The sequence below is a fragment of the Peromyscus leucopus genome, chromosome 6, assembly GCF_004664715.2.
Source record: "Peromyscus leucopus breed LL Stock chromosome 6, UCI_PerLeu_2.1, whole genome shotgun sequence".
NCBI lineage: Eukaryota > Metazoa > Chordata > Mammalia > Rodentia > Cricetidae > Peromyscus > Peromyscus leucopus.
The window spans coordinates 38,814,829-38,839,364 of NC_051068.1; the positions used below are offsets into that span (position 1 = coordinate 38,814,829).

The 24,536-nt window shown below is 40.8% G+C and overlaps 1 protein-coding gene across 1 annotated transcript in view; it reads right to left on the reverse strand.

The window, feature by feature from the left end:
• Igsf10 (immunoglobulin superfamily member 10) overlaps positions 1-21,843 on the reverse strand; it is a 28,513-nt gene extending 6,670 nt beyond the window's left edge. Inside the window, 8 exon segments of the mRNA XM_028882174.2 lie at positions 2,831-3,731; positions 5,234-7,484; positions 7,487-8,388; positions 8,391-9,503; positions 13,387-13,777; positions 16,769-16,898; positions 18,388-18,582; positions 21,253-21,843. Coding sequence (XP_028738007.1) covers positions 2,831-3,731; positions 5,234-7,484; positions 7,487-8,388; positions 8,391-9,503; positions 13,387-13,777; positions 16,769-16,898; positions 18,388-18,581 — 5,882 coding nt within the window. The 5' untranslated portion in view covers position 18,582; positions 21,253-21,843.
• Positions 21,844-24,536: the final 2,693 nt, after the last annotated feature.

Genomic DNA, 24,536 nt, shown 5'->3' on the forward strand with positions numbered 1-24,536 from the left:
TGCTGAGAACATACAGCTCCAGGAACTGTGGAGCAACTGGTTCTTAGCCTTATGAATGTGAAGACACCCATTTGTTGGGCTACTCAGACCTTGTCATGGAGGCCAATTGCATCCTCATTCAGTATATATATATATATATATATATTCTACTGTTCTGTTCCTCTAGAGAACCCTAATGCTACAAAATTACAAAAGATATTTTAAAAGCAACTATGAATAATATGACAAAATCACATGAATCCAAGAAGTACTGGACAAGTTTCAGGAAGTATAGAGCCTACTAAAATTGATCAAGAAAATATATACAGAGTAATGATACTGAAGCAGTAATGAAAAATCTTCCATCTTTATAAAAACATCCTAGTACCTGACAGCTGTACTGATGATTTCTATGAACATGTGTTACTTGCATTTCTTCTTAAAGTATAAATTAGAAATGCCAGGAACTCTGTCAACACATTTTTAAAGGGGCAGCATATCCTCATTCTAAACCAAAAGCACAACAATAAAAAAGTTTAGACCCATATCCCCAATGAACATAACTGTAAATTTTCTCAAGAAAATACAAGTAAACTGAATTGAGCATTTCAAAGTGTACATAGACCATGATCAATTAGGATTAACCTCAGATGCAGGGATGATTTCACATTTGCACATCAATAAACAATATAACACTTGAATCAATACAAAACCATATAATTATCTTTAAAAATGCAGAAAAAGCATTTGGTAAGGTTTAATGTCCTTTTATGATAAGAATAAATTAGATACTGAAGGAATATATCACAAATTATTAAAGCCTATATATGAAAAATCTACCATCAATACCACACTGAATTAGAAAAGGCTAAAGTGTGGCTGGGCGTTGGTGGCGCACGCCTTTAATCCCAGCACTCGGGAAGCAGAGCCAGGCGGATCTCTGTGAGTTCGAGGCAGCCTGGGCTACAAGTGAGTTCAGAAAGTAAAGCTACACAGAGAAACCCTGTCTCGAAAAAAAAAAAAAAAAAAAAAAAAGAAAGAAAAGGCTAAAGTGTTCTTTAGATTGGAACAAGACTCCCTCTGTTCCTGCTACTCTTACTTAATACAGCAAGAAAGTCTTGGTGAAAGGAATTAGAATGGAGAAAGAACTGAGGCATCCAAATCAAAAAGGAAGAAGTTTAAGTAGCCTTGTTTTCAGGTGCCATTATTTTACATAGGAAAGTAAAAATACTCCATTAGAAAGCTTTGATAACTTACAGTCAGTAAGGTTGCAAGATAAAAAATCAACATACAAAACCTAGCATCTTTACATGTCTATGATGAATTGCTTAAACAAACAAACAAAAACCCAGGGATCAAAAAAAAAAAAAAAAAAAAAAAAAAAAGCACTCCAAACTACTTAGGAAAAAGTAGAAGGTAAAAGATTGCTACATTGAGAATTATGAAACATATTCTAGAGGATACAAAAAATGAAAAGGTGTCCCATGTTACCAGGTCAAAAGGTTAATCTATGGGTTCAGTGAAAAATCCATCAAAAATCAAATCACTTTCTTCTAAGAAGTAAATAATCTTATAATTTATAAAGAACCACAAAGGCTCAGAGTGGCTGCAGCAATTCTGAGGGGGAAACGAGAGAGCTGGTATTGTGAAATTAAATGCAAAGCTGATAAGTGAACATTGAAGATATTGAATGGGGACACATACAAGGGAGAAAATATATGTAAGTGTGTGGGTTCTAATGTTCACACTCTCCAGCTCAGCATCTTATAACTTTACATCTTAGTGAATTACAATTTAACATTTAAAGTAATTTTGATACCTGAAAAACCTGAAAATCAATATTGACATTTGGATTAAGAATTACAAATCTATTCATTTTATTCTGTATCAACTCACCGTAACACTAGAAAAAACCCTTAATTTCCAATATCCACATAAATTCATATATACTATATTTAATTTTTATTGCACAAATATTTTAATAAATGAATAAATGTAAGTAAAAAGTGTTCATCTACATATTTTCCTGGATTATGGAAAATCATTACACAAAGTCATAACAAAAATTTATAATTCATAAGCTATAAATTATGCTTTTCAAAGCAAATATTTATAAAGAGGATAGTAGAAAACTATCTGATAGCATCAAGTTCATGGAATTTTTAGTATATTTCACTCTGAGAAGATCTTAATGTGCCTTTCATAAGGTGCACTGCAATCTTAAGAAAGAAAGGATTATGACATAACTAAAGTGTGAAGCAGCTGATAAGAGAAGGTCCTGAGTAAAATACAGAACATCTTGTTCCTAGAGCCTCAACCTTATCACTAGTTCTCTTTTTGATGTGGAGATTATGAATAACTTCACACAGTTACCATTTTTTTAAGATTTATTTATTATGTATACAGCATGTATGACTGCAGGCCATAAGAGGGCACCAGATCTCATTACAGATGGCTGTGAGCCACCATGTGGTTGCTGGGAATTGAACTCAGGACCTTTGGAAGAACAGTCAGTGCTCTTAACCTCTGAGCCATCTCTCCAGCCCCCCACAGTTACCATTTTTAAAGCAGCCCACAAGAAAAGAAAAAAGGAAAAAAATTGCCTGCCACCAATATGGAGGCTAATAAGATCCTCCCATAGTTCTCAACTGTCCAAGAATATGGACCCCAGAGTTAAGCATGTAAGACTGATTTTGTAGTCATTGAGGTCAAATGGAGTTCCTTTCTATAGACAGTCACCTTCCTGTGCATCATGTGTGGCCTTTGAAGCTACTGCTAGCCTTGCTGTTTCCCATTTTAGAAGCTGTAAAGCTAAATAAATGAAAGGGATAATTCTAACAGAAAGGCTTACCTGTGCCACTGGTCGATGACAGCCTTGGATGGTAACCTCCACATTATTCTAGGTTTTGGATCCCCAGTAGCTGAGCAGTTCAGTAGTAGTTTCTCACCCAAATTCACTTCTGTCCATTTCTGAGAGGCAATTTCTATCCTGGGGACTGTCTCTCGCTCTTCCACTGTAAGAATCACTACCCTTCTCTCTGAGCCTGAGGAACTGGTGGCAATGCATTCGTAAGTGCCCCTGTCTGAAGGAGCGATGTTTCTTATATACAGAGTTCCATTTGAATATAAGAAAAACTTGGGATGAGTCAACTGCAGCGGTTCTAGTTCAGTCCCATCATAGAGGACCCAGTGAACACTGGGCTGCGGAGTTCCTTTCGCAGTGCAGGGCAGTTTCAAACTTTCACCTGAAACCCCAATGATGGCTTGCTTCTTTTGCTCTAGAATAACTGGGGGAGCTGTGATGACTTGTATCTTAATGAGCAGTGAATCCTGGCCAGCTGGGTTGCTGGCCACACACTTGTAAAAGCCACGGTCATAAAGACTCAGATTGCGGATGACCAAGGTCCCATCAGACGTTACCCAGACCTTTCTGTTTCCCTTGGATGTTTCTGAGACCACTGTTTGGTTTGCAAGTATCCAGGAAACTGTAGGCATTGGCAAACCTTCCACTCTACACTTTAATTCCACAGTACTTCCAGAATGAACAGTGATCTCCTTGGCATGTCTCTCCAGGATCCTGGCAGGATAGGAAACCACAGACAACATGACATGAAGGTGGTCTTTGCCTAGAGGATTAGATGCAGAGCACAGGTACTGTCCACGGTCCTGAATACTGACCCTCCGGATGGACAAGGTGCCATTAGGAAACACATGGAACTTGCTTTTCTGTGTCCCTTGGGATAGTTCAAGTCCTAATAAGATGGAAAAAAATTGATACATATAGTTCATCAGCATCAAAGACTGGATAGAAAACATGAAACTATGTTTTTGTTAAGCTGACAATAAATGCTACTAAAAAAAACTTCAGATTGCTAAAAGCGTTTCTCAATTTTTTATTCACATAAATTTAAATTTAAAATCCAGATAGTTCAACATGACATTCTTCTATGTAAATTTTTATACATATACACATACATACACATATATATGTACATTTGATCTACTTTCAAAGTATTTTTGTTGGCTTTAACAAATTACTCATTTTAATGTTTTTATTTTTGATATTACAATATGATTAGATCATTTACCCCCCCTTCCTTCCTTCAGCTCCTCCCCTGTACCCCACTCTTTCTCTTTTTCAAATTTATGGCCTCTTTCTCTTAAATTATTGTTTATATATATGTGTGTGTGTGTGTATAGCATATAAATTATAATAAGTATATATATAAATAAATAAAACAATCTTCTCAGCCCTATGTTACCTGTATGTATAAGATTTTAATGCAGACCATTTAATATCAGATAACCAATTGGCCCAAACTATTTTTTAAAAACTTGTTTTGAGATGGGATCTAATTTTTTAGCTCAGACTGGCATTGAACTCATCCTCATTGCTTGGAGTATATGCATGTGCCATTCTATCTAGCCTTAAAAACTATTTGTTTAAACTTTATCATTACATTTTATTGATTTGTGTATGTATGTATAGGCACATGCTGATTTTTGTGTGTATATATGGGCACATACATGCCATTGCCAGTGTGTAGAGATCAGAAAACAACCTGTGGGAGTTGGTTCTCTCTTTCGACCATATCTGTCCCAGGAATTGAACTCAGGTCATCAGGCTTGGCATTAGTTTCCCTTTACACATGGAGCCATCTAGTTGTCCTACCAAACTCTTCTTAACACATTAAAAAACATCCTAGTAGGGGCTGGGGAGATGGCTTAGCAGGTAAGAGCACTTGTTGCTCTTGCAGAGGACCTATGTTCAGTTCCCAATGCCCACATGCTGGTTCACAATCATTTGCAGTTCCAGTTCCAGGAGGTATGACCCCCTCTTCTGACCTGTGTGCATATAAGGTACATATGTACATATACACACATGAAGGCCTAACACTCATACACAAAATAAATCTAAAATTTAAAACCTTCTAATAGGGGTTGGAGAGAGAGCTCCAGTTCCAGGGAATCTGGTACCTCTTTCCTAAGGCACCTGCCCTAATGTGTGCACATGCACACATGCACACATGCATGCATGCACACATTTGCACATACATTTTTGCACACACACTTAAAAAGTAAAATCTAAAAAAAATTTCTTCTAATGAGGAATATGCAAATGTCAAATGAGGATATCAATAGGTTTTATATTTTGGAGAAATTTAAAACTAGTGTTGGTACTTTAAAGACAACTCTGAAAGATACTATCATGTCCTTGTTTTATAATTAAGGTATTGTTAATGGTTCCAAATACCTGGTGAGACTCTGGTCCAGTGGATGGTGGGCAGGGGGTTTCCAACAGCCTCACAGGGAAGAAAGGCATCGGAGTTGGTTGGAATAGTAAAACTTGCAGCCTTTCCTCCAATTATTCTTGGTTTTTCCAATATAGTTCTAGGTAAAGAGCCAGAGGGAAGGAGTTTGGAAGTTGGGTTTTGAACAGGTTTCTTATCAAAGACACTCTCGGCATGCTTCTGTCCATTCCAGTGTAAGGCATGGGTGCTAGCCTCTGGAAAGCTGAGAGGGGACCACATGCTCCCTGCTGGTCTTTTGCCCTTTACAATAGTTTCTGAGTATGACTTGCGCTGAAAGTGGTTTTCTGGCCAGGGAGAGGGCTTCCATTTAGAATTCTGTGGTTTATTTATTCTTAATGTTGGCACAGGTGTTGAAAGGAACAGATTAGAGGAGGTAGAATAAGTGGCTCCAGTTCCCATCCTGGGATCTGGGCCAGGCTCTGCTGAGGATTGCTGCAGATCTCTATTGTGCTTTGAGGATTCATTAATGGTGACCATTCTATTGGTCATCGTCTTGAAAATCGATGTGGGTGTGACCTCACTGTCTGTAACCACACCCCTAGTAAAGGGAGGAGGGGAAGGAATGGGCATCAGAGGTGCCCCACTGATGAGGAATGGTGGTATGTCTGAAGCTCTTTTCATGGTGGTTACCTCCTGTGATAGGTTGAACAAAGTCCTTTCTGAAGCTGTTGTATTTCCCAAAGTCTGAGTACACTTCTGTGACACTTCAGTTAGGCCCAAGAGACTGGTTTCTGAGTGGAGAGCAACTGTGCTTACAATTGTGCTAGTGTCTTGTTGTGACGAGTGAGTGAAAGTCGAGGAAGTGTCAGCTGCTGTTGGAGCCGGATACATGCTGAAGCCCAAACTCTGCCCTGGGGTGGTGTTTGGGTCATGCCTGCTCTTCTGAAGCCGCTTTATTTGGTCTTTTGCTTCTTTGGAACTTGCTATTTGGGTTTCAGAGATAATGACAGATTCAGGGGCAGCAGGAGTTGCCAGGGTGGCAGTTTCCATTGACAGGAAGGTCATTGTACTACCTCCCTTGCTTGTGGCACTAGGAAGCACTGGGGAGGAGTTGGTGAAGGGCTGCTGCTTGCCACCTGAGAGACTTCTGGCACCTTCAGTGGCATTGTGGTGAGTGGAAGCCATTGCTGCAGACAGAGTTTGCATCAGAGTTGCAGAGACTGTTGTAGAAGGTAAGGGGGGACTATGATCTGTGGGTAAAAGAAGAGCTATTTGGGGAAACAGTGTGGCTGTGTTCTTTTGTAAACCAAACTGATACAGATTCTTTAACATCCCTTTTTTGCTATGGTTATTTATAAAGATTTGGTGCCGGGGAATTTTCCTTCTTGAGAATTTTTTGTTTGTTGCTTTTGTTGGCATCGAGGGTTTGCTGAGCAGACTGGAAAGTGGTGTTGTCACCACTGAATCTCTTTCAGCTTGGATGGTACTAGACACACTTGGGTAACCACTATTGTCTACTGGTTTTTTTTCCAGGGATACAGGTGTTGGAGCAGAAGTCATGCTTGCTTCATTGGGAGTCACTTGGGTACTTTCATCTCTGAAATATTTTATAGTAGTTGTTAATGTCTCAATATCTACATTTTGTTTGTTCTTAAATAATAATGCTGGGTTCTGAACCACAGTGGTAGACTTTTCTGCTATGTCCCCGGTGATGATAGCTCTGGGGAGGGTGCTGAGGGATGAGCCTGGAATGGACCATGCTGTAGTAGCCAGGGTGAGCCTCTCTGTAGAAGAACAGGTTGGGCACATCCTGTTGGGCTCTGTTGTTGAAAATTCACTAGTACTTTCATTAGCAGGTCCCTTGAGTGCTGGCCTCACAATCTTATATCTATGCCGTCTGAGAACTGGGGTTCTATATGGGCTTATAAGTCGTCCTCTGCTCTGTCTCCCAAAGTGCCTGGACAAGGGGAAGTTAGTGGTACTGTTTCTAGGCATGTGAAATAGAGAAGGGGCAGCAGTATGTGAATCTGAAAGGTGCTTGGGGAAGCTAGGATCTTTAGCAGTGTGAGAAGAAGTGTCATTATTCCTCGCTCGGCTCTCTCCTGTTGTAAGTGTGTGATGCCCATAATCCTCTGTTGGATTTGCTGATGGCAAGACTGTATCAGCTTTGCTGGTGCAGATACTTAGCATGTTGGCACAGCCATCAGCAGCCATGGTTCCCCCTGGGACTGGGTGTGTACTTTGGGAAGATGCTTTCTCCCCATCTGAACAGCATCCTGAATTTCAGTTACTCCAGATACTGATGGAAAGATAATGCTTGAATTTTGGTTGGTTGCATTTTCTAGTTTGCTTGCTGCAGTTGGGTGTATACTCCTTGACACAGCTGTGGTGTCAATAACCTTGGATATTTTGAAATCAGGACGGTGATTAGATGGTAGTATTTGTGGATTCATAGTAGAGAAAACTTCTATGCCAGAAGTTACACTTGTCACAAAGCCATAAGATACTGGTCTGGAGTCAGCAGTTGATGACCGTTCTGTGACACCAGAAGCTTTAGTTTTCTGAACTGTGGATTCTTCATCTAGAGAAATCATGCCGGAAGCGTGTTCTTCCTCAGCAGGGAGCGCCACAAGTGGAGCACCCAGCGGCACTGGCTCTACTGTGGTATTTTCTTGCTGCTTTGGCACAGGATTCTTTTTTGCTTTCTCTAAAAGTGCTGCCCAGTGTTGTGGGTCAATTCTCCGAGCAGAGAGAGGGAACTGCCTCCTATGCTCCCTGAAAAGCCGGAGTGTGGAATCCCCACGCCGTCGATGTATGAACTCTCTATATTTGTCCTTCTTACGTATCCTGGAGACTTGTTTTCCAGCCTCTGCCCCTGTCAAAGCTGATGCAGAGAGTTTTAAAGATGGTGGCTGCCTAAGGGGAACACTGGGATTGGGTTCTCCAAGTCCAGATCCATCTGCTTCCCGATCATGCTCAAGTGACCTTTGGCCTTTCATTTGGACCGAAACTTGAAAAATGGAAAAATCCACCCCTGATGGGTTGGCCGCTACACAGCGATAATGACCTTGGTCTGTTAGGGTAACTTGTAATATTCTTAAGGTCCCATTGTTAAGAATTTGCCTGTCTCTTGATGACTGAGAGAACACAGTGTTTCTGGAAGAACCCAGCTAATAGAAGCATCTGGAATACCAGTGGAATGGCATGGAAGATCGAGTGTCTCACCAGAGACCACTGTTTGTTGAACTCTGTTTTCATGCATGTTTTCGACATGGGGCTCTACCACAGTTATCCTATAGGTAAGAATGTCAGCATCTTCATAGTTGGTGCTTATGCAGTGGTAAAGGCCCGTGTCAAAGCTGTCAGCCATCTGGAGTTCCAATTTTCCTTTTTTGTCTATTAGGATTCGCCCATCCTCACTAACGTAAGGGGCTCTCACTTTACTCCCATCGGCTAGAAGCCATTCCAAGTGAGGTGAAGGGTCACCTTGGCCCGGACAGTCCAGGGCAATAGTGCCACCAGCCAAAACAGTGTGTTCCAGTTTGGTATTGTTCATTATCGGAATCATAGTCCATTTGAGTCTCACTGGTCTCATCTCTGCCCTCGGTAAAGTGATTTGAGCATCACTGGAGAACTGGATCTGTAATGTGCCAAGTGTGGTGGTGTTTCTGTTCAGCTGCAAGAAAACTTTTTCTTGTTGGAGCCAAAAAGGATCGGCTCTGAAATCAGCCTCTATGTTGGTAAAAATGTCTTCAGGCAGAAGAGCCACCTGTTTATATTTGGAGGACAGCTGTGGAGTCCCAGTAAGCTGTGGCTTCCTTTCCAGTCTCAGAGGAGAGTCACTGTACAAAGCCAATAGTTGCCACACTGTCTGAATGTGATTATGATCTACACGGCACACCAGATTTGTTGAAAATGACATATTTAGCATGATGTAGTCATTTTCTTCAGTGAATGCAACTGGCAATGTCCTGGATGGCTTTTGGATACTACAGACCACATGGGCCTTGTTTCCAGACAGGTCTGTCATGTTCAAAGACAGGGAACCGAAAGGTTTTATGAAATCTTGGGGTGACAGGAAGGCAGATCCATTGTCTTCCTGAATAGCCAGGCTCTTTGGCTTCTGTGATGGGTCAATGGTTGGCTTTGTACACAGGAAAGCTCCAGCTGGTACCGTAGCAAAGGGTCTGCCTTTAGAGACCCTGGGGTTCATGCAGAGGGGACACTGCTGAGGACTGGAGGGGCTTCTGTCTTTCTTGCATTTTATTATACCTAGGAAAAAATGATAATTTAATTATTTTAAAAAAATGTGGCCTCTTTACAAATTAACACATGAATACTTTGAAGAAATATTTTCACTAGAGTTCAAAGAAGTTTCTGAAATGATTTCTAGAAAACATATTTCCACACATCATGCTACAATACAATATGCACAGTCACAGGGGTTTTATTTGCCTTATTCACAGCTGTATTTATTAGGCCTGGATACTAAGACCTGGCTATATATTTAGTACTTAATTAATATTCATTGAATGAACCATTTCCTTATCTAGAGAAACAAAATCATAAGCTCATGTTCAGCACTTTAATTCATAACACTTCAGCTTCTCATGCCAAGGTTTTAAGATAGTCACAGAACTTGACTATACATTAAAAGGTAACCTGCTTGAAAATCTCTAAATTGTGGGATAGCACTAAAAATCCAAGCATTTTTCCATTATCTACAAGAGCAGTTTGTGTTCTAGCTTAGTAGAAATAGAGATGGAGAGATGCAGACAGCAGAGACGAAGATGTGGATAAAACCAGCCAATAAGATGTGAGTATTGATAGAACATGGAAGGTAGTTGGGATGGCCAGTCCAGGTTTAGTGATGGTCCTGTTGGATAAGATAGACTCAGTACTAGAGAGCCAAGTGTAATGGGGGAGGGGAAAGACTCGTGTCTGGTAATGTCAGAGTTTGCAAATCATACACTACTAACAGGAGTCCTGTTTGGGTAATGAGATGCCATATTGGGCACTTTAAATATTTTAAATATTGCTCTGATGAGCCTATTTTAAAAAGCTGGTCATTCAATACTAAATAAGAGGTATAGATTTTTTTCTGAAACAAATCACAGTCTGAGACTTCCACACTGTCCCACATAATAGTTCCTATACTGTTATTGAACACAGCAGGTAACTGAAACATTAGATGTCTTAGATGTAAATCCTGAGAACAGCTTCACATATGTACAGCTTCCTTGTAAAGGGCAAAGTCGCTCTGGCCAAAGACTTTAAACCCTTTAGGTATATACCAGCCCTCTCATCTGAAGACAACCATGGTCTGAATATATGGGTTGGAAAATTCCAAAAGAAACATAAATTTGATATCACATGCAGTTCTGAGTACTCTGATGAAATCTCCTGTTGTCTCAGTGGGCCTCACCCCCAGCACGGGACACAATCCTTCTTTCTAGTGTATGTGTATAGCATATGCTCCATGCTTAATAGCTACTAAGCAATAATCTCCGGCATCGCATAAACTATCATGGTATCATAGCGTTTGTATCCAAGTAATCCCTATTTTATTAGGCATACCCTCAAACACAAGAGTGGTGATGCTGACAATCAGATATGCCGGGGAGAAGCTATGGAAATGGTTCCTTTCAGAAGAAACCTCTCAACTTAGGAAAGAACAAAACAAAACAACACATTGCAAACCACATGCTGAAGTTCTTTGATTAACAGTGAAAATGTAGCTGTGAAATGAGGAAGAATGAAAAAGAAACCTATGTTAATTTTGCTACTGTACTTTAAACTTCCAAAGTTAGGGCCACAGTGTGCAGAGATAAACACGGTATTGTTTGGTAGTTCCTATGGTTTTCTGCATCCACTGCAAGTCCTGGGATGTATCCTTCATGGATAAGGGAACACTACTATACCAGGTAAAATTTGATCAATCATCGTTCACCTAATTTTGTAGAATAATATTGTGCAGAGGAGGTAGGTAGAAGGAATAAAAAGCTTTGAACCATCGTAAGGAGCTCCTTCCAATGCCATCCACCACCTACTGACAATATGTGACCCTTACCTGCTTGTCAGTGCCCTGGATCTGACCTCATGAAGCAGAAGGCATAGCTAACTTCTGGCTTAGTTAAACCACATCACAACATTGCGTTCATATCTTGGGATGTTCATTGCAGCTCATGCCTGGACCAGAGCTAACATGCCTCGGGTTGGCTCAGATTCAAGTCTGACTGTCACTTCATTCCGTTCACACCAGTTTCCAGTCCCACACAAGTGTTTTCCATCCCTCAGCCCTCATTCAATGCCAAGCTCTGGCACGAGCTGTTTGTCTGACATACCCAGTACCATCACTAATTACACATTCCTCGAGGACTCAGTATGATCAACACTTATTTCCAGTGGGCTCCCTACTTTACCTCTTATGGTGCCCTCTGCTTTCCCTGGCTTAACCTTCAGCATTCACAATTAGAAAGCATTGTTTGGTTGGTTGTCTTCCCACTGGACAGTATGCTCTGTTTGTTGATCTATATGTCCAAACCCTGGTCGAGGGGTTTCCAAGAAAGATGCAGTTCACGAAAGAGGAGTGGGTGAGGATAGAAGGGTGAAGGGAAATGTCAGGAAGAAAGGCAGCTGGCAGGACTAATTCTATGACCCTGATGTTTGTACATTTTCACTTATAAATTGAGATAAATATGTCTGATGGTAGCAATTGGCCACTTGCAGTCTCTCTACAGCCATTACCATGTGTCTCCCTAGAAATATTGTTGTAGCTTTTATGTTGTTTTCAATTCTGTTGCAAATATTTGTTAGGTTTGCTACTTGAGATGGTTTTATGAAGACTACACTATGATTTGGCATTGTAAAGAGGTGGCATACATAGATATGCATAAGACCAGATCAGCAAGACTCAAGTTTTATATCCATGAACAAATGCATGTCAGGAAAATGGAAAAAGTCTCTCTGTTGAAATGCAATCCAAGAGTTTTGTGGAACTAAAGAATGGAAGATGCAAGTAGAGATGAATATATTAACTTTGGACTGCAGGAAGTGTCAGAGAAACTGCCATGCTGCCTAGGAGAGGCTATCAGACTGCTTGGAGTGGAAGAAAAAATTTCTAAGTATAGAGGTGATTGATTAATTCATGAGTCTTGTAAAATTGTCAGTAAGAGAGCAAAAGCACAATGGAACCTGTCATTTAGACATGACTGAAAAATTTTAGTCCTAAAGGTTTGTTTGTATTTGATATATATGTATATATATATATATGCATTTGATATATATGTATGTATGTATGTAACTATATGGCATATATGTGCATTGTATATTGGTACATGACACATACATTTTTATATATTTTCATACACACATGTTTGAGACATAGTAAGACCATAGATAACTAATAGATACATGGTGAACTCATTTCTTTTTACCTATATAATAACAGTTTAACAAAAAATATTAAGTACATACTGTGTCCCAGATGTATTGTAGAGGCTAAGGATAGATAAATTAAACATAGCAAAGGCAGCAGACTTTTCATTCTATAAGTAAATTCTGTAAGTATAGTATAATATTCATTCAAGAAAGTAAACAAGAGCAAACTACAGGAGTGTTGAGGTCCTGATTCTGATGTGGCTGGGGTACATAAGCAGTGTGACTCTCCTGGAGAGGAAATGCTGAGCAGAGCTTCTACCTGGGAACAGAGGAAGCTGAGAAGGAAGGGGATTGCTCCAGGCAGCGGCAACAGCAGGGTTCAGTGCTGCAGGGTTCAGTGCAGAAACAGCTGTGGTGTGTCAGGAGCTGGAAGGAAAGTGCCTGCCTGGGAAGGGGAAGGGAGGACGGCTTTTAGAGAGGCTGAGGACTGGCCTGTGCCACACTAGAAGACCTTACAGTTGGGCCAAGAAGCATGGCCTTGGTACTTTAAGCCACAGAGTGCCAAGTAGGAAAGATTGTCAGCTTCCCAGACAGAGCTTCCTGTTTTCCCGCTGTGATACAAACACAGCTGTAGGGGTACAGAGATCACTGTCACTGGTTATTTTGGGGACTTCATTTTCTGCGTCTACATGATCTAGGCCTTTCTATTACAGATAAAGCACCTCCAGCTGGTTATTCTATTTAATTAGTACTAAGAAACAAACAGTATAGATACCTGGCTTTCCCCGTATCCAGTCAGACAACCACTTTAAATGGCAGTCACAGGTCCATGGGTTTCCGTGCAAATAGAGGCTTTCTAGGTTTGGCATGTAGGAGACCATTTCTTTTGGGAGGGAGGTCAGGAAGTTATCAGACAAGTACAGGTACTTAATGAAAGAGGTTTTAAATATCTGGAGATAGCTTAATGAGACAAATGTGTCTGGATGGAGCTTTGTGAGCCGATTTCCTTCTAAATGTACCAGGCGGAGCGAGGTGAGTCCATAAAATGCCTCAGGGTTGATAAACTCAATGCTGTTGTGATCCATGTGCAACCGGGTCAAGCTCCTGAGCCCATAAAAAGTATCCTTCTGAATTATTTGGACTTTGTTATAGCTCAGTTTTAAGACCTGCAAATAAAGATATGAACATATTTGTTTTGTCAAAGGAACTGTCATAAAAAATAAAAGTTTATGAATATAGAAATATGTTGAGATTAATCCTATGAAATGTGCCTACCTTAATTAAAACCTAATTCAAACAAATTAGTTGCCAATTGAATGTGACAATAACAGAGAAATTAGGACACATACAAACAGTTGTTAGTATTAAGGAATTATCACTAAAGTTATAATATATAAGATAGTGTGTTGTAGTTACTTTTAAAGTCTCTTTAATCTTTTATTGTGTATAAGATCAAGCATCATAACTTGGATTGGTTTCAAAATAGCTCAGCGGAATGTGATGCTCAGGGTGCAAGTGAGACACGATCTGTCACACTCGGATAACTACTGAAGCTGGGTGATCAGTGCACTGGAGTATTTCAATTATCTTCTTTTTTAAGATTATACTACAAAATCATGTGGTACACTGTGGAATTCATTTCCCTCCCCCTGGCCTCCCTGGCTGGTTCCCTTCCTCACCCTCCATTGCTTCCCTGAGTTCATTACACTCTCCTGCCTACTTTTGTGTGTAGTGAAAAACATCCTGAAGAAGGAGAAGGAAAAGAGCTGGAGAAGTAGAAGAAACACTTTATATATAAATAAGACTATCTATGGACTTCAATTTTCCCCATTTACCACATCTTAGTTGAGATGTAGTCAAAAGACGTTTTGTTCTTAATTATAGTGTCATTATGACATCTCCATAATATATATCATTGTGCTTTGCCAGTATCTGCCTCCCATGACCTTCCATTGCCCTGCCCACTCCGTTGGTTCCTATCCTCCCCCAAATGATTCCCCTTCCGCTTTTAGGTGACTCTCTGTCCCCATTACCTCATTTTACTCTCTCATGTCCCTCCTTTAGGCCCTTCTTAGAGCACAGCACATCGGTTTTTAGTATACCCACTGGTATAACTAGATCCACCTCTACTATTCCAGCTTAGGAAACTGTCATTTCCTCAAATTAAGACCAGTTGACATCCACAGTTATTTTTGTCTTTCCTTCACTCTAATAATTTTCTCTCTGTTTCTAAAGATTCGTGTATTTTAAACATTTCATATAACTAGAATCATACACCATGTGGCATTTTGTGCCTGGCTTCCTTCACTTAGCCAGATGTTCCTGAGACGTTGTAGCACATACCAACTCTTCATTCCTTTTTGTTTCTACATTGTATGCATGTTACACAGTCTGTTTATCCACTCACCAGCTGCTGGACATCTGGCATGCTGTCTTTTTCAATAATATGAATTTAATTGATTCTGAATTGGAGGCCAAATAATTTTGAATGTTTCATGATGCCTTAGTATTTATCAAATCCCTTTCTATTTAGTTGAACATACTATTTAAAAAAAAAAGAACATGAAATACTTATAAAAACTGTGACTTCCTACTCATTTTCCTATTTGACTCAAATTGTCATCTCTACAAAAGAGGCTTTTCTGAAATGCCAAATTCTACAATAAATAAGAGTCAAACTGGTAAGTTTTGGCCTAAATGCCACCTGGGAGTACAACCTCAAACCTAATGTTTCTTAGTCAGAGGAAAACCTGGCTAAGAGAATAAAATAGGTGGAGAATTCCATGAAGGATACAGGATCAGTTCCTCCTAAAGTTACATGTCCCAAATGTAGCCTTATCTAGCCAAATCAGCATCATCACATACATACACTACACTCAATGCTCCCTACTTCAAAACACCAAACATAACTCTGGCTTGACATTTAAAGGCTCTGTGAACAGTGGATATTATTGCTTTGATTGCTATTATTTGTTATATGCAAGTTATGATGAATGATATATAACATAAACTCTATTATGCTTTCCCTGAACAGTGTGTTTATTTAAAGAGTTGAACAGTTTTTAATTCATGCAGCATGAATTAGCTTCTCAAAAGTGTCAAGGTTATAAGCAGAGTAAGTGCTTTATGTACATTCTCTTTTGTTCTCCTTATTCTTATTGATAGATTTATTTAATCCTTTAATTTCTCACTTAGGTGTATGATAATTCTTACAATTTTTTTTTTGAGACAGGGTTTCTCTGTGTAGCTTTGTACCTTTCCTGGGTCTCACTCTGTAGACCAGGCTGGCCTCACACTCACAGAGATCTGCCTGCCTCTACCTCCTGAGTGCTGGGATTAAAGGTGTGCACCACCACCACCTGGCTTTACAATGTTTTATTCATTTGTGTGAGCATTTGCAACTTCAGTTTAAAGTTGGTAGAGGATAAACAAGTAAATAAAGCAAACTGAAAATTTATAATGATTTATAAAATGCTGCCATGTTAAAGACTCTCCTATTCTACTTCCAGACAAACAACTAGAAATGGCATTTTAGGGATAAATTTTGAAGGTTTAGTAATCCCTAGAAGTCGATTTCTTTTGTGGTTAGCTGGGGAGTATGAGAAACCTTGGCCTCTGAATCTGTTTCCTCTCCCTTCACTCCCCTCCGGTCCCCTCCTATCCTCTCCCACTCTCCTTCCAGCTGTCCTTCCTTCCTTGTTTCTTTCCTTCTGTGTGTGATCTCTTGTGCATGCATGTGTAGAGACCAGATGCTAGGTGTCTTCCTTGTGCTTTCCACATTAGTTTTTGAGTCAAGTTCTCCCACTGAATATGGAGCTCACTGATTGGATAGAGTGGCTGGCCAGTGACTCTCTATTGGCCAGTCACTCTGCTACCACTGCTTCTAGGACTGAGATCGCAGGTGTTGTTTGCCACCATGATGTGTTTTTATGTGTCTGCTGGGGATCCAAACTTAGGTCCTATACTTGTGTAAGCATTTTACTCAGTCCCCCAGCATTTTCTTAATATTCTAATTTCCACATGTAAAATCCTTCCTTGATATCTGCCCGTAGTTTACAGAATGTTCATTTTCTATTCCATGGGGATAGACAGCTCTGGGGGTATAGCTCACAGTTCTACCGCACTTCTAACTCTCCATCACCCTCGACCCTTCTCACCTGCAAGGAATGCAAACTGGAGAAGGTCTTGTCGGGGACTGTGTGAATGCCGTTACTGTGCAGCAGGAGTAACTCCAGTTTGTCCAGCCCATAAAAATCATCTTCTGCCAATCTAGCAAGGCTGTTGTACCTGAAGAAAAAGTCATTTTGGGCATCAGCTGAGTCTGTCAGTTAAAGTTCAAATGTCAAAGCAGAAACAAACAGAAAAGCCCCTCTGTCACTGTGTTCCCAAGAGAGTTCTCGAAATACTGCGCTTGACTGCAGAAGTTCCACTTCCCACCCAGTCCTTGCAACCTCTTAATCATGCCTCCACATCCCTTCCCATTCTCAAGTATTTATGCATACACTAGCATCTGCTTGAGCCTATCATTTTCTTTGTGGATGCTAAGACTCAGGCTTTCTCTTTGGCACTGTGTCCTCACACTTGCAGGTTGAGGTAATCAGTGGTTAAGAGGCCTGGCACTGAAGTCCACATGAGTGAGACTCTGAGCTCAGGCCCAGAAAGGCTTGTGTGACTCTTGGGTAAAATCTGGAAACATTTTGTGTTCCAGTTTCTTCAGCTATAAAGGATAGATAACAGAATTGAGTTCAAAGGTGCTATGAACACCAGTGTCTTAGTTAGCGTTAGTTTGTTACTGCTGTGATGAAACACTATGACCAAAAACAAAACCAGGGAGGACAGAGTTTGTTTGACTTACACTTCTACATCACTGTTTATCATTGGAGGAAGTCAGGACAGGAACTCAAACAGGGCAGGAACCTGGAGGCGGGAGCTGATTCAGAGGCCATGGAGGAGTGCTGCTTACTGGCTTATTCCTCATGGCTTGCTCAGCCTGCTTTCTTATAAAACCCAGGACCACCAGTCCAGGGATGACATCACCCACAATGGGCTGGGCCATCCCCCATCAATCACTAATTAAGAAAATGCCCTACAAGCCTACCTATAACCTGATAGTATTGTGGCATTTTCTCAATTGAGGCTTCTTCATCTCCAGTGATTCTAGCTTGTGTCAAGTTGATGTAAAACTAGCCAGGACAACCAGTGAGTGAATACATACAGCACTCAGCCCAAGGGCAGCTCATAGGGAGAACACAATGTCGGTCTTTCCTGTTGGTGATTGTACATTTATACAAACAAACAATTTCTCATAATCTTTAAAATATCACCATAATTTGTCAGATTTAATAAGTCAAGTATTTAAAGTAAGCTCACTATGGCTAGCATTACGTGCTATGTGGGCATTTATAAATCTCAGAAGACCATGCAGAAGGAAATGGTGATGATTTTTTTTTTTACACAGGAGGATAGTTCCTCTTGCTTGGTCATGCCTTGTATTATAACAATGATTTTTAACAGAAACTGTAATTTTTCCAGTAAAAATTTATTCAGAATTAAGCTGCCCCATAATTATGAGAATCCCAAACAACTAAGAGAGTCTTAAGGTTCTAGTAAAAGACTATCAGGAAAAAATATTTATTGTCTCCACAAATGTAAGGTTCTTATGAGCTCATTTTAGAAGAAAAAAATAGTAAGAGTAATCGCAGGTGTTTGGGGGACAAGTCACCATGATGATCAGTGGTCCCTCTCTGAGAAGGGGAATCAGGCAAGGCCCACACACCCTAAATTTATGCGTTCCACATTGGCTGGGATGCCGTCTGGAATGGAGGTCAGGTACCGAAATGTACAATGCATCTCTGTGGGCACGTAACAGGCACAGCGGTGAGGACAGGCCCTGCTCCCAGGGGTTACCACTAGGCAGACTACAGTGAGGGAGGTCAACAAGCAGCTGACTTCTCTGTCTCCCATCTTCATCCTGAAAAGACACCACACCACAGTTATACGTACAGTTCAAGCAAAGTTCCAGTAACACCACACATAGCGACTCTGGGAATAATTGTGGATATTTTCTTTAAGGGTCATACATGGTTGATTCATATCTTTCCTGCCAAATGAACCTTAAATCCATTTTTCCTTATTTAAAGATTTTCATATGATATATTTTGATCATATTTTCTCCTCCCCCAACTTTTCCCAGATCCTCCCCACCTTCCTATCCACCCAACTTCTTTTTTTGCTCTCAAAACAAATACATGAAAATCAAATCAAAACAGTAACAAAAAGCAAAACAAAACAAAAAACACAGAAAATATTCAGAGTCAATTTTGTGTTGGCAAACACAAAAATTGGGCATGGGGGCTGCCCTGAAGTATGGTTGATCTACTCAATGTCACTCCATTAGAGAAAACCGATTTCCCACTCCCAGCAGGCATCAATTGCAAATGGCTTCTTGGTTAGGGATGGAACTTTGTATCTACTTCCCTTTCTCTGCACTGGCATTTGGGATGCAGGTCTTGTGCATCCCATTGCAGTCTGTTTTCAGTTAGCAAACAAATGAACATATTTCTTCATGGCGCCTGTGTCATTATGCCTTGTTCTTCCTAGCTTCCCTTCTTCCTATTGCTTCCTCTCAGACCCCCAACTCTAGCTGGGTTGTTTCTGCTTTCTTATCAAGTGCATCCCTATACACACATGTACAAATTAGAATTGTATATAATTAAATAAAATTATAAACACATATACACATGGGATTGTAAATCTGGGTTCTGCTCATAAGAGAAGCCACATGGTATTTTCTTTTTGAGTCTGTCTTATTTTTATAAGCGTAATGATTTCCAGTTCCATCCATTTCCTGCAAATGTCATGATTTCACTTCTTACGGCATCATGGAATTCTACTGTGCATATGTACCACATTTTCTTTATACATTCGTATTTTGATGGACATGTAAGTTGATTCTACTTCCTGACTGTTGTGAATAATGCAGCAATAAACACTGCTATGCAAATTTCTCTGTGTTACATTCCCAGGAATGGACTGGTAGTTCTATTTTCTATATTCAGGTTGTCTTCTTTTAGGAACTTCCATAAGAACTACAAAGAATTAACACCACCACCACCCCACCACCTATCATCCAGTAACTGAATGGGCTCGTCAACTGAGTAAACAGCTCTGAAGAAAGAAATAAAAACAGCCAAGAAAGACTTGGAAGATTGAAGTCCCCAAGGTTCCTAGCCACCAGGGAAATGCAAATTAAAGTTGCTTTGAGCTCTCTCTCTCCCCACTCAGAATGCATATCATCAAGAAAATAAGCCGGGCGTGGTGGCGCACGCCTTTAATCCCAGCACTTGGGAGGCAGAGGCAGGCGGATCTCTGTGAGTTCGAGGCCAGCCTGGACTACCAAGTGAGCTCCAGGAAAGGCGCAAAGCTACACAGAGAAACCCTGTCTCGAAAAAACCAAAAAAAAAAAAAAAAAAAAAAAAAAAAGAAAATAAATGACAACAAATGCTGGTGAGATCTGGGGGAAGAGGAACCCTTACCCCTGGGTTGTGAACTGGTGCAGACACTATGGAAAATGTGCTCTTTATAGAACCAGTGTGTGCTAGCCTCCCACTGGACTTTATCATTAAATGGGCTTTTTATTGTGAAAATGTCTTTATAGCTTCTCATTTCCTGGAAAGCAGGATACCTATTATTAGAGACCATAATAATGATATTGGAGCAATTAGAATTCATAGATTTAGTCTCTTGTTTGCATAAGAGCCTTTAAAATATCAAAACATTATAAAACATTATAAAAATAGTACATGTGCAATTTAGAAAACTCAGCAACAGTAAATAGATAAAAAATCATTTCTCTCATTTCAGCACTCAGACATAACCAACATTTTGCCGGCATATGTGTGTGTGTATATATATATATCCCACATATGCATTTATGTATGTACTTCTATATATAATCAAACAATTTTGTAATATTGTATCATTTAATGTATAACATATTTTATTCACTTGATTTAGCCTTCTAAAAACACTTTTACAGCTGTAATAACCCACTGGAAAAGAGATCAAATCTCTTTCTCACATGACTTCAAGTCCTTGCCAAAAAGGACACATTGAACATTTCGATGCCAACTACTGACCAGGAGGACAGTAAACTGACTTCAGCCCAGAGCTATAGCATCCACAGTGACCCTGCAGGCACAATACTGTCTGCTCTTTCTCTGCTTGGAAGCAGAGACACAGGGATACAGGACAGGACCACAGAAGAATTATGTTCAGCTTGTTAGGAGATGAGATCTTTAACCCCCAAGTGGGGCAAGCCCAGTGGACCCATCGTGGGATTGTTATGAATGAGTTTAACCCAAATTAAGACTTACTAAAGATTACTTATATGCCTACCCTGTGACTGCCAAATCACAGAATGTTCCGAATACTCTTTGCATGATTAAAAATAGCAGGTAAACTTGCTATCATTAGATGAACAAAGAAGGAACAAGGTGGAGGTAATTCTCTGTTTGACTGGGAAACAGAAGCAACTATATACACCCTGAGAGTTAATTACAAGAGAATGGAGCCATAAATAGCACACGGATTCCCGTACACTTAAGCCTCAAACTGTATATAACAAAAGAGTTGGCAATACCTGGGCTCTTCTGTCTTGGCTTTGAGTCCTGTTGCAACATAAGCAGAGACAGAAAGTCTTCCTAGGAAAGTCTTCACCCGAGTGAAGGAAAGTTCTTTGCTTCCAAAGGGAGCAAATGAGTTAGTCTTTTCTGGTTTATGACTGAGGAATTGATCGTTCAGAGACCTGGAGGCGCTTCTGTAATCTTAATGCTCTCATCCATTTCCAAACTTACCAAAGCCTTCCTTTATCGCGCGGCTGCTGCGGCTGCTGTTGGAGATTTTGTAATGCTCTTCCTCCTCCCTAATAGTGTATGTTAGTTCTCTTTAAAGTCACTTAAACACAACTATTAATCAATCACTCCTTCTTTCTGACGTCCCAGAAGTTTCTCTCAAATTGCTTGTTTTGTACAAACGTGTCATCAGTGTCTATGAAAGGGTCGCAGGCTACAGATAATCTTTCCCGTGTGTTTTGCCTGGCCTCAGTCACTCAAGTGAGTTTACCTTGGAAGCTGCTTTTGTCCCCACTCCCCTCCAGCACCGTCCTTTCCCTGGATCCTTCTGCCCACCCACCCGTCTCTCCCTGGACCCCAGCCCCCATATCGGCCAGCCTCCCTGAGTTCCTTCACTTCCGCAGCAGGATTGACTGCAGCTCACCTCTGCCTCTGGACCAATGGACTTGTGCCTTCTTTGGGGTCTGCTCAGCCTCTGGGAGAAGCGGGGGGGTCTTCGCTTGTGGGGGCTGGAGGCGGGGAGGGGCGGAGTGGATGACGTAGCCTTAGCCAAGAGCCTCTGCTTCTGGGACTGGGCGGGGCCATCGATCCGATCCGGGACCACCAGCGGAGTCCGCCAACCCAGGCTCGCCTGAGTTTTTGCTCCTAGGGTTTAAAGTCCCTGGGCTTTCCTGCCTGGTAGCCGGCTGTGAAGCTCGGCTGGTTCAGAGGCTACACGTTCTTTCTTTTGTAACTCTTCTCACGTTTTCTTTTGTAACCTCTTCCACCTCGTAGCCGGGGGTGGGGGGTGGGGAGGGGTGGGGAGGGGGGTGGGGGTGGGGGCAGCAGCGGTGGTGACAAACACACACAGGCACGTGATATACTTGAAAATGTAATAAAGCCCATTAGTCTGTACAAAGAATGTATGCTAGTGATGATGATGGTAACACCAACACGCAAACATGCTTTAATTAATGTGGGTTGTCCTGGGTCTGTCGCTCCCCTTACTTCTGCTTGCAAGTTGAGTTAGCGGTGAGCTGAGGTGTCTGAAGTTTGCATGTAGCCTTTGGCCCTGGGGGAGGCACCTACCCTTTTTTTTTTCTTTATTAGTTATATATGTTTGAGGTATACAACAGGAGAATATGAGATACATGAAGATCAAACAAATAAACATGTTATCACTTTATTTATTCTCTTGTGTGTGCAAATGTATGTGTCAGCAATATACACTCTTGTGCTGTGTTTTATTTTATTTTTGTTTGGGTTTTTCTTTTTTTAAGATTTATTTATTTATTATATATACAGTGTTCTGCCTGCATGTATGTCGGCACCAGATCTCATTACAGACAGTTGTGAGTCATCATGTGGTTGCTGGAAATTGAACTCGGGACCTCTGGAAGCGCAGCCAGTGCTCTTAACAGCTAAGCCATCTCTCTACCAACCCCCCTGCTGTGTAGTTTAAATAGAGTTATTAAATATAGTCCTTGTACATTAAATCACTGGATTCCCTTCACCCTACAGTTGTTACTTTGTGTCCTCTGATCCACATGTAACCATTTCCACCTCCACTTGCATAAACCTTCTTTTTCTATAGTCTATATATTTGACTATTTAGAAGAATACTCCACACATGAGAATATACAATATTTTTTTCTGCATATGGCTTATTTCACTTGCCATGATATCTTTTATGTTTTTTTCCACATTGTGTCAAGGGTCATGACATCCTTTTGTAAGGCTGGATGTTATTGTGATACACAAGCACACACACACACACACACACACACACAGAGAGAGAGAGAGAGAGAGAGAGAGAGAGAGAGAGAGAGAGAGAGAGAGAGAGCTGCCCCATTTTTTTGAGATGATAGGATGTTATGTTGCTGACGTTCCTTATGAATTCTTGGGCTTAGTTGACCCTCCTCTGTCAGCCTCCTTAGGAATGAGGATCACAGGCCTGAGTCAGTGCTGCCAGCTTGAGGAACCATCTTCTGAAGGAGATTATCAGAGAACTAGACTGAAATTCTGCTGCATCTTCTGAGATTTCTTCTCCTTTCTCATCCCTACCTACACCATCGAGGGCCAATGTTTCCTCTAGAATTGCCTCTGCCAATTTGGTGACAGTTAATAGCTCCTGCTGCCCTAGCAGGCTTCCACTATTTTGACTCACAGACACTGGACTAAGTTGACTAAAATAACTGCTTCATCCCTATAGTTACAGCACATGTGAGCTTTTGATGAGAATTTGGGATGGATGGTTTGGTGCAGATGTTCTGAACATGTGGCCCAGGGACAAGTAGTGTCAGCATGGCCTAGATCAGTTCTCAAGCTCCACATACCGTGCCCTTCATATCAGACACTGTGGGGAGAGGCTCTAGAGAGCTTTGTGTTAATACAGTTGGGTTAATACAATCTAGAATTTGTTAATTGGTGGATTACAGAAATAATTTGTAGCTGCAGATGATACTTGTGGAAGATTTACTCTGTGACAAATACCACAAGTGTGTTAAAAATGCCAGCTCATTTCTACCTTATGATAGCATCCAGAAGCATAGAAGAAACACACTTCTACTGTTCCTGCTTAATAGGTGTGAAGGAAAATGACTCACCTCAGGTAATGCATCTTGGAAGTAGGAATGCCTCATTTGATTCAAGCCCAAGTAACTGGGCTCCACAGTATGAATGTACTTGCCAAAGCTGTGGTTGCCTTGCTTAGGTAAAAATTAGTCATGTTCCATATCCAGCAGCTAATTGCCTAGTGATTTCTAGTGAATAATGAGTAAGTCAGTCATAAGGTAGAATTACAGAATCAGAGAGTCAGAGTTAGAATTAACCCTAGATGGCATAAACAAGGTCCTTAGCTCTGCAGAGCCAACCATATTCTTAAAGTCGACTGGTCCAGCTTAAGAGCCATGCCATGAGAGGGAGCCCACCCTTGACAGTGCTGGGAGGGCCAGACCCCAGAGGCTGTATAGCCCGAAAATGTAGGATAGAACTAAACACAACTGACAAAAAAAATCAAAGAAATGATTCCTAATGATACTCTGCTATACTCTTAGACCAGAGCTTAGCATAATCATCATGAGAGAGGCGTCAT